Genomic DNA, 9,988 nt, shown 5'->3' on the forward strand with positions numbered 1-9,988 from the left:
CCTGTGCTCTGCAACAGGAGAGGCCACAACAGTGAGAGGCCCGCGGCCCGCAAAAAAAAAAAAAAAAAAAAAAAAAAAAAAAAAGCTGTTGTCCATGTTGTCTTCCCTAACTCCAGGCTCATCTGGCTGCGCTTTCCCACTTGCCTCCTGGTAACCCATGTCACTCTCTGAGGAAGCAACAAGGAAAACTTGAAGCAAAACGAAGTCAACTGCAAGAAGGGTCATAATCCAAGAAAGAGGTTTGGGGCAGATGGGAAATTGCAAATTGAGCCCCCTTTTGGGTGTGTGGGGGTGTGGTGGTTTTGCCTTACCGAGAAGGCATGGATTCCAAATAGTCCCCAAATGCAGACAATACTGAAATAACTTATTGTGGGATATGTTAGGAAAGGGATCCTGGAGTCAATTCAAAGAACCACAAAATGTTGGTCCTGAAAGGAGTCTTTAAAAAAAAATGCATAGTCAAGTGGTTTCTAAAACAGGCAAATCACAAGAACCTAATTACCCAGAGAGCACTTTCTTGAACTAATACGCGATAAACAAAGCCAAAGCACAACTGTAAGTCTTCCTCCCATTCCAGGCCCCACTCCCATTTCCCAAAAATAACCCCCATCAACTCCTTCTTGTACATCCTTCCAAAACTGTTACATACATCTATATCCAAGAAACAAAAACAAAACAACTGGGAACCACTCTCTTAACACCCTATTCTCTTACACCCTATTCTGTATCTTGCATTTTCAAATGTAACCAAATATCTGGGAGTTTTATAGTCAGGATTCTTTGGTTTTAAGCATCAGAAACCAATCTGCTTGGTTAACCAGCATAAAGGAGTTTTATAGGAAAGATAAAAATTAAAGGGAAGATTGAAGAACTTAAAGGCTTGAGAGGGACTTCCCTGGTGGTCCAGTGGGTAAGACTCCAAGCTCCCAATGCAGGGTACCTGGGTTTGATCCCTGGTCGGGGAACTAGATCCTTCATGCATGCTGCAACTAAAGATCCTACGTGCCACAACGAAGATCCTGCGTGCCACATCTAAGACCCAGCACAGCCTAAATAAGTAAATATTAAAAAAAAAAAAAAAAAAAAAGGCTTGAGAAAGATAGGAATAAGAAAACTCCAAGAGGTCTTAGTAGGTGGAAATCCTTAAAAGTCTCCTTTTCTTCCATCATCACTCTGCTGAAGATTCAAAACCTGGAAGAGAGGGTCTTACGGAGAAGTGGGAGGAGTTGAAAAGATCTTCCAGAGACCCCTTCAGTTTATGTATTGGGAGGGCAAGTGTGTTTGGCTTAGATACCCCACCCTCCAAAGACTGTATGCAATGAGGGAGCGATCAGTCCAAAAGAGAAATGGGGATGGATGTCAGTGGGCAAAAAAATAAAAAATACTCCCCATCGAGATTTCGGGACATAAAGACCTACCTCACTGCGTATAATTGTATAGTCTTCCATAAATTTTTTAACCATTCCCTAATGATGGACAACTGAAATGGTCAAGAAAAAAGAGAACAGAGGCCTATGAGGACAGGCTAAAAAGAATAAGATTCTTGAGGCTGTAAATGGCCCTGCCCCATTCTCATTCAGGAATGTCAGTTAAAAATCTCATGTCTTGCCCAGGGCCCAGGGCATATGCTCAATGGTCAATAAGCATGTTTTCAATTAGTGAACATGTTTGGGTTCAGGAGGACTCCGTCTCTTTTTTCCTCTGGATCAGTCTGGTGGAACGATGGCTTTCACACTGATAATAAGTGCTCTTCTAGCACCATCTGCTGGCATTGGAAAGACTTTCCTGAATCCCCACCTCCCGAGTCTTTCAGCCAGGAGGACTGTTGTATTGTTAATACCTCCGAAATACCTTCAGTACCACAGAACCTACCTTTTATCTGTAGACAGGGGAAGTTACAAAATGTTTACTTTTTTTGTTTCTTGTTTACTATTTAATGGACACTTTACAGTTTGCCAACCTTTCTGTTTTTGCCTTTCCACAAAGTAAGACACATGGTGAGGTGCTGAAAGAGCGAGTAAAAATGAGGCTCACGCCATAGCCTGTGACTCTGAAGACTATGTAGACCTTTGACATTTATTCATCAGCTACTGAGCTCTGCGCAAGGCACTGTCTTTCTGGTTGAACTAATTACATAGCACATACCAATACGATGCCTTGAGCTTAAGATGGTTAACAAGACCCTGCAGGTGCCCATTGTTGTGAGAGGTGCTGTAGAAGATTCAGAGAAGTATGTGACAAGTTCTCGGCCTCCAGAGAAGCCAGTCTAATCAGGAAAACAAGCCAAACAATACAGGATAAAGTCTGTGGATATGCCTGTAAGCACTGTCAAAATATGGCATTGCCTTAGACCTTAAGAGAAATATACATACTGTGCTAGACATTTGGCAATGCCTGGAAACATTTTTGTTGTCACCACTGGGGTGCGGATGCTACTGGCATGCAGTGGGTAGAAGCCTGGGATGCCGCTAGACATCCTACAATGCACAGGACAGCCTCCGTTACAAAGAATTATCTCGCCCCAAATGCCAATAGTGCCGAGACTGAAAAACCTGTGCTAGACTCTTAGGATCAGTGATGAGCAAGGCAGGCATGATCTCTGCTCTCCTAGTATCATGGCGAAGAAATGTTACAAATATAACAACTTGCTGAAGGAATTCAGAAGGATAGAGCCTACTCAAGAACCCTGCTGGTCACAGACGTGAAGCATCCCCATCACTTTGAAGCATGTTTAAAGTGCAGAATATCGACCCCCGCCCCCTCCTGAATAAAAAATGTGCGTTTTAACAAGATCCTCAGGTTACTCCTACGCACATTAATGCTTGAGACGCGCCTGCTCTAGAGGTTTCAGAAAAGACAGGACGGGACTTTTCATTGTTTTATGAAGACCGGGAAAGAAGGAAGCATATGGCAGGTGGTAATAAGAGTTATATGAGGGAAGGTCCTGACTTGGTAAGTTGGAATTTCTAGTTTTCGGTTCAGCACCAATAATAATTAACAAAGTGTTAACTGCTTACTGCCAGACTTTGTGCTAAAGGCTTCATATGGAGTAGCTCATATAACTCGCCTAAGGCTATGTATGGCAACATCCATCATTATGTCCATTTAATAGGTAAAGGAAACTAAGGGACAGAGGGATTAAAGAACTTGCTCAGGGACTCACTGACGGAGCCAAGCCGACAGAATCAGAGTTGCGTTTTTTCACCGTCCTAAGTAGTCCATATACACCTCCACGCACACGTACGAGCCAAAACCATAGCCCCAGCTCTCCCTACCCAGAAAAGGAAACATGCAGCCCAGCAAGCGGAAACTGGAGGAGCAGCTCCCACCCCCCCACCGGAAATCGGCGCATTGTGGGAAGCGTTTTGTTGTTTACACCGCGACCTCCAGCATTATGACAGTACAGCTGTAACAAAAAGGGCTGTGTTTTGAAGATAACACGGCTCTAAAAAGCTTCGAAGCGGTGCGAAGGAAGCTTTGTGCAACTTTTGGCGGGAATCGGGGTTAGCAAAACCTCAGCTGTTCACTGCCACTAAAACGGCCCGGGCCGCCCCTCCATGAGCTAGAGTAGACGTCTCTATGGTCAAGTAAACAGAGACGTTTCTCTCTTCCCCACGCGGTGGGGCTGCGCATGAGCAGTAGCCGCAGAGTTGGAAAGATGGCGGAAGAAGAGTAAGTTTTGCGGGCTGAGAGTCTCTGGCTTGGCGTCTCGAGCATCCGGTGCCATCCACGGTGTTTATTTCTCGGTGGCGGAAAATAAGGATAATTATGGACTGAAAGGAGAGAATAGGAAAGGTTCCAGATTACAGAGGGAGGAGTAAGGAGCCGTAGGGGTTGGGTGGGCGGGCGGAGGGGGCTGCAGTCGAGTTCGGGTTACCTCAAGGGGAGAGGATTGACTTTTAGGCAGCGGGGCTGGAGAGTGGGTTCCTCCAGCCTGGCTTAAGTGTTACCCCTACAGATGGGTCTGCACCCGTCCCAGCCCCACGGGGCGGAATCTCATCGCTAATGGTGTCTATAAAGCTGTGGCAGTAAAAGCTCCGTTGACGTATATGAGGACCAGTGGCTAAGGGGTTCATGACTTTTTAAAAGCTTTTGGAGACGAGGGAATGTGAGGGGTCCATTTTGAAGACTGGAGCCAGAAACCACAGATTTCAGAGGCGCCTCAGTCCTTAGGAATTTGAAGACAGTAATATTTGCCGAAGCCCAGGATATCTTTTGGAAATCCATTGAAGATTTGTTTACTTAATACTATCGCTCGTCTCCATTTTGTGTCAGGCCAAGAAAAAAGATCCCTTTGGTTCCATTTTATTCTCCTTGTGAACATGGGTACACATTTGAGTGACCTCATGAAAGTTTAGGGTGAAGGCTGACATTATGCTAATTGAGCCACAATGGGATTCAAACTGATAACCTTGGCCTTATTAGAAGTGAGTTCTAGAGTTGGAAAGATGGTAGAGGAAGAGCCAAGAAAAAAGATCCCTTTGGTTCCAGAAAATCTCCTGAAAAAGAGGAAGGCTTATCAGGCCCTGAAAGCCACCCAGGCAAAGCAGGCGCTTTTGCAAAGGAAGGAGGTAATGGTGGGGAACCAGGTGGAGGGAATTAGAATTTGTATTTGATGAGTTTTATCCAGCATGTGTTGAACTAGATTTGGTACTGACAGTCTTTTCTCCCATCGGTTGGATTATACAAGGTATAGGGTTCTTGTCTTTGCTTAGCAAATATGTATCCGTTTCCGCGAACAAAATACTGGCGTAAAGTTAAGGAAAAAGTGAATGGAGGGTTCCAGGTTCATACCAAGTGACTTGAGAGACCAAACATGCTTGTGTACCTGAAAGAAAACTTTTTTAATACACCAAACGATTTTTGCTATTTGCTAAATGTTTTTGGAGAAATATGTATTTTGGAGGCAGGTAACAAAACAAGTGCGAGCTTTATGATGCCTAACACAGTGTTAGGTTCCATAAACAGTTGCTGGTAAACATTGGCTGACAGCATGTAAATTAATTGGGTTTTTGTTTTTTTAGCAGGGACTTTTCCCAATAAGTTGCCAAGTTTTCTCAACTCCACCTTCACTTGGGTATTTTGGTTTTTCCACTATATAGGAATAGAGGATGTTTGTCTGCGCCCCTTTCCAGAACATAGGGGGAAATAAGCTTTATCAGTAGTGACTAATGAATTACTGTTGTGGAACTAAAGATGACTAGAGGCATAAAATGGTGATGGTTTGCCTTCTCTGTAGCAGAGGAAAGGAAAAGAGATCAAGTTTAAGCGACTAGAATGGTTCCTACATGATTCCTGGCGGCAACTACGTGACAGGGTGCGACTCAGACGACTAGAAGTGAAACCTCATGGCTTGGAAGTGCCAGATAAACATTCCTTGGCCTTTGTTTTACGCATCGAAAGGTAGGGAACTTGCTGGATTTCATGAGGCTGGGGCAAACTATTGGTTCAGCTTTAAGCCCTTTTTAGGGAGATGAGATAGTAGGCCTTAAGCCATTAATGCAAGTTGTGCTAGGAATTCAGGGCTGAGCAAAACATAGATTTTGTCTTCGAGATTAGGGAGACTGAGCTTAAGCAAACAGACATGAGAATACACTGACTGCTTTGAGGGTAAAGTGCTGGATGTGGGGACAAGGGGCCCTCGGTGTGGTGTGTCGTGGTTTGGGACCCTGGGAAGCAGGAACTTGAAGGTGAGACCTGCAAACATGAAAGGGTTGGGGGAAGGCTTTCCAGGCACAGATGGAAGAAGTCCTGAAGTGGGGGATCAAGGCATCTTTTAGGAACTGAACCAGGGTCGAGTGGATGGAGCATATTCAGTGCTGGGGAGAGTACAGAAAGCTTTTTCCACGTTTAGTGATACCTATTCCTATCAGCACATACAGCTCTGCCTCTATTTCCCTACCCAGTCACCCAGATCAGTAACCTGTGGGTTTTAAATATGTATAAGTCTCCTACCACTGCCATAATCTCTTTGCTGGACTATCACGTCAGCTTTCTAGCCGGGTTTCCCAGACTCTGGTGTCATGCTCTTGTTTCTGTTTTATATGCTCCCTCAGTGATTGCCAAACAAATCTGACCGTGTCTGCTTTATTTAAAATCTTCCGTAGTTTGGTTTTTTCTTTCTTTCTTTTTTTTTTTTTTTTTTTTTTTTTGGCCCTGCTGCGTGATTTGTAGGATCTTAGTTCCCCGACCAGGACTGAACCCAGACCCTCGGCAGTGAGTGTGGGTTTTAAATATGTATAAGTCTCCTACCACTGCCATAATCTCTTTGCTGGACTATCACGTCAGCTTTCTAGCCGGGTTTCCCAGACTCTGGTGTCATGCTCTTGTTTCTGTTTTATATGCTCCCTCAGTGATTGCCAAACAAATCTGACCGTGTCTGCTTTATTTAAAATCTTCCGTAGTTTGGTTTTTTCTTTCTTTCTTTTTTTTTTTTTTTTTTTTTTTTTTGGCCCTGCTGCGTGATTTGTAGGATCTTAGTTCCCCGACCAGGACTGAACCCAGACCCTCGGCAGTGAGAGCTCGGAGTCCTAACCACTGGACCACCAGGGAAGTCCTTAAAATCTTCCATAGCTTTTAATGCTCACAGGAGCAAGCCCGGCTTCCTTAGCTTGATGTGTTCAACCCCACACACACAAATTCAGGGACCATTTCTGTTCCCTTAGCACCTCAGGCATTGCTCCACATAGCATGGAAATGATCTGTTTACATAGCTGCTTCCCACTTAATTGCACTTAGGGAGTCACGGTCTGTGTCCTACCCTCTGGGTGCCCAGTAGTGGCAGACATTTCATGGGTGCTTGCTGGACAGAGCCTGACTTCCTCTGGTGTTCATTTCAGGATTAATGGGGTGAGTTTACTGGTGCAGAGGACCATTGCAAGACTTCGCCTGAATAAGATTTTCAGTGGTGTCTTTATGCAAGTAACTCCTCAAACCATAAAAACGCTTCGTATAGTGGAACCTTATGTGACCTGGGGGTGAGTATGGATTTTTGTGTGAATTCACATGTTTGAGACGGTCGAGAACATTAAGAGGCACAGGGTACTGTCCTCCAGCGCTCATGTTGCCGTGTCCAGGGGGCATTTTGCTGCGACCACAGTCATCAGGAATCAACTGCCAGCCTTAAGAGTCTCAGAACATGGGGCGGGTAGAGCAGGGGTTCTCAGAGCGGCTGATAATGGTCTGAACGGAGCTGTGGGAGGGCTTGGTCAGTTGTAGGCTAAGGCTGAGTAAGACGAGTAGAGGACAGATTAATTCTTGGAATCTTGAAGCAGAGCTAGGTAGTATTCCTTCAAACAGTAAAACCTGAAAAAGGCTTGGATTTCCTTTCAAACTCTTGAATAGGGTCACTTAAGGCCAAAGTCCTAGACTATAAGCCAGGACGTATTTTTGCCTGGAAAATAAATCTTTATTTGGTGAGCGTTTGTATGCATAAATTCTGATTTCTAATTACATAGCGCCGCTTGGGTTTTTCACCTCCTTCAGGTGAATTTCCGAGCATCCCAGCTGCAGCATGTTGCAGGACACTTTGGGGAGGGGGGCTGGGAGAATCCTTAGCCAGGCTGCTGGACTGTGTGGCCAGTGTAATACAGTGTGCCCGGTGGCCGTGTGGGGGGTGGCTGAGGTGGTATTGTACTCTGCCACACGTAGATTTCCAAATTTGAAGTCAGTTCGGGAACTCATCTTGAAACGTGGACAAGCCAAGATCAAGAATAAAATCATCCCTTTGACAGACAACACAGTGATTGAGGAGCACCTGGGTGAGTGAACACCTTAGGAGTCGGAGCAGAAAGAGTCCCAAGAACCTGCCAGAGTGCCGAGCTCCGGCATGTAAGAGCCTCCCTGTGTGTGCTGGGAAAATGTTGAATAAAGGAATCTGAACCTTATGTTTCTTAGGGAAGTTTGGTGTCATTTGCTTGGAAGACCTCATTCACGAAATTGCCTTTCCGGGGAAGAATTTTCAGGCGATCTCAGGGTTCTTGCGCCCTTTCCAACTCTCAGTGGCCCGTCACGCTACCAAGAATAGAGTGGGCTTCCTCAAGGAAGTGGGCTCACCTGGCTATCGAGGTGAACGCATCAATCAGCTCATCCGGCAGCTGAACTAAACCCAGGTAAGGCAGGGCTGAAAACTGCCCTTGGGCTGACTTTGGATGGGCTATGCCTTGCCTCTTAAAAGATCTTTTTGCATTTACGAGTGTATGAGAATGATTCGGGGTAGGGTAGCTGGTATTCCCAAGTCTAATGGATGGAGATACTTGGAACAGTGAATGCCTGGTTAGAGCATGGGGTTTTGTGTACCCCAAGAGTTACAGGATAGAAAACACTGACTAACCAAAAAACCTTCTGTGTTGCTGTGGTCATTTAGCTGGAGATAGAGAATAATATTGAAAACTAATTTCAAAAAGGACCTGAAGATCTAAATCATCATTTCTGTTGAAGGAATGTTAATTCTTTGAAATTGCTCTTTATTGTGATTACTCTTAGGTGCCAAGTTGCATTTGAATTAATGAAGTGTTTTTCTTCCTCAGCATATCTGAAGGCACAGTGCATTGGAAGCATGTGTTTTTGTTTTATGGAATTGTTACCCAGTATCTTCAAGCAAGATTATTTTCTGCTGTATCTTCAGAAACTGGAGGGGAAGGGTCAGGGAAAAGATGGTGATGTTCAGGGCAGGCACTTTTCATCCCACTTCAGTTCCAAGAAAAAGTTCCTGTGTGTTTTCTGCAAAGACCGCCGTCCATCTCTGAAACGAGCAAAGGACTTGTGCCATGGAGGAGGGAGTCCTGTTTTATCACACCTATCCTGGGATTTAATGTTGGTGAACGAATGAATACCCACATATGAATACAAGACAGCAGTGGACCAGGCCCAGGGGCATATTGAACCTGGGGTATCCAAGGGCCTTGTTTTGGAAAGAACTTGAAATACAATTAGAAAGAAGCGCACAAAAACAATGCCCTGTTGTCTGCTGTGAGTCTGTGTTCTAACTTCCTTAGTGAGCTCTCCGACTGGCTGGCTCTAGGTGTATCTGGTAGCTTCCTTATCATCTTTGCAACTGGCTTAGTGTTTTCTCTAGCTCGGGATTTTAACCGACTCTTGGATCTATGCAAAGGGAAGGACCCTTTCCCCAGGAAAACATGCATACACTCCAGTTTTTTTCCTGGAAGTTTAAGGTGTTTGTAGATCTTTCTCAGGGACCCAGGCACCTTATGTGAAGAAGTCTTGCACTACCAGGATTGGTCACACAGGCTCTGACCTTGCTAGTGTCCTCTGGTTCTGTGCCCTGTGGAAGACCAAGGCTTACCAAGGTGGCTTTTTTCCCTTCAAGCCAGTGGGTGTTTCCTATTAAGAACATGGTGGTAGATTGCTGAGCCCCTGTGCCTTTAATCAGTTGATCTTAAAAAGAAATGGAAAATTTTATTTGAGCCAAATTTGAGGATTATAACCCAGGCGGAGCATCTCACAAAGCCCTGAGAACTGTTCTGCCCATTAGAAGTCAAGACACAGTTGTATAAGCTTTTTGAGACAGAGGAGGGTTGTACACCAAATGACATATAATTGACAATTTACATAATCCAGACCTGAGCACCATGTGACCCCTTACCAAGAAGGAATTTTACCCTTAAGGAATTGTCTTAGGAGAAGGTTTCTCATTATGGTTGAGTGGAAATTTCTGCCGATGGGGCAGGTTTGGTCAATGCATAACGCAGATAACACAGTGCACAGTGGTGGGAGAGAGGAGGCCAAAGGGCACAGATTTTTTGTTTAAATTTTTCTTGTCTTGCCATAAAATATGTATTTCACAGTTTCCCCGTTGATCATTAATCTTTTGACAGAAAGCATTAGGTGACCAAATGTTTGGTCCCTCAAAGCTAGGGGGCTGCCTGCCCACCTCAGTGTCCATCATGTCCCTTGATGCCGGGTCCTAGTAGCCCGGTTCTCTCTTAGAGGGTTATACTGGCGGAATATTTGTCAAGGATTGACAGCC

General features: G+C 44.8%; 1 protein-coding gene across 2 annotated transcripts; it reads left to right on the plus strand.

The window, feature by feature from the left end:
• Positions 1-3,592: 3,592 nt before the first annotated feature.
• On the plus strand, positions 3,593-9,762 carry RPL7L1 (ribosomal protein L7 like 1). 2 transcript variants are annotated; one of them, XM_055079935.1, is made up of 7 exons: positions 3,593-3,667; positions 4,458-4,571; positions 5,240-5,403; positions 6,840-6,977; positions 7,651-7,760; positions 7,897-8,111; positions 8,529-9,762. In XM_055079935.1, the coding sequence occupies exons 1-6, from the start codon at positions 3,632-3,634 to the stop codon at positions 8,103-8,105; spliced, it is 771 nt and encodes a 256-aa protein (XP_054935910.1). In that variant the 5' UTR covers positions 3,593-3,631; the 3' UTR covers positions 8,106-8,111; positions 8,529-9,762. The 2 variants fall into 2 exon arrangements, with proteins under 2 accessions (XP_054935910.1, XP_023977864.1); XM_024122096.3 differs by lacking the exon at positions 3,593-3,667 and having other exon boundaries at positions 4,443-4,571.
• The last annotated feature ends 226 nt before the right edge of the window (positions 9,763-9,988 follow it).

The sequence above is a fragment of the Physeter macrocephalus genome, chromosome 18 (assembly GCF_002837175.3).
Source record: "Physeter macrocephalus isolate SW-GA chromosome 18, ASM283717v5, whole genome shotgun sequence".
Lineage (NCBI taxonomy): Eukaryota > Metazoa > Chordata > Mammalia > Artiodactyla > Physeteridae > Physeter > Physeter macrocephalus.

Excerpts from the sequence above, each read along its gene's own strand:
- RPL7L1 (XM_055079935.1), top strand. The coding sequence starts at position 3,632 with ATGAGCAGTAGCCGCAGAGTTGGAAAGATGGCGGAA. Across the intron at positions 6,978-7,650 it reads GAACCTTATGTGACCTGGGG|ATTTCCAAATTTGAAGTCAG; the intron begins GTGAGTATGGAT and ends TGCCACACGTAG. Across the intron at positions 7,761-7,896 it reads AGTGATTGAGGAGCACCTGG|GGAAGTTTGGTGTCATTTGC; the intron begins GTGAGTGAACAC and ends TATGTTTCTTAG.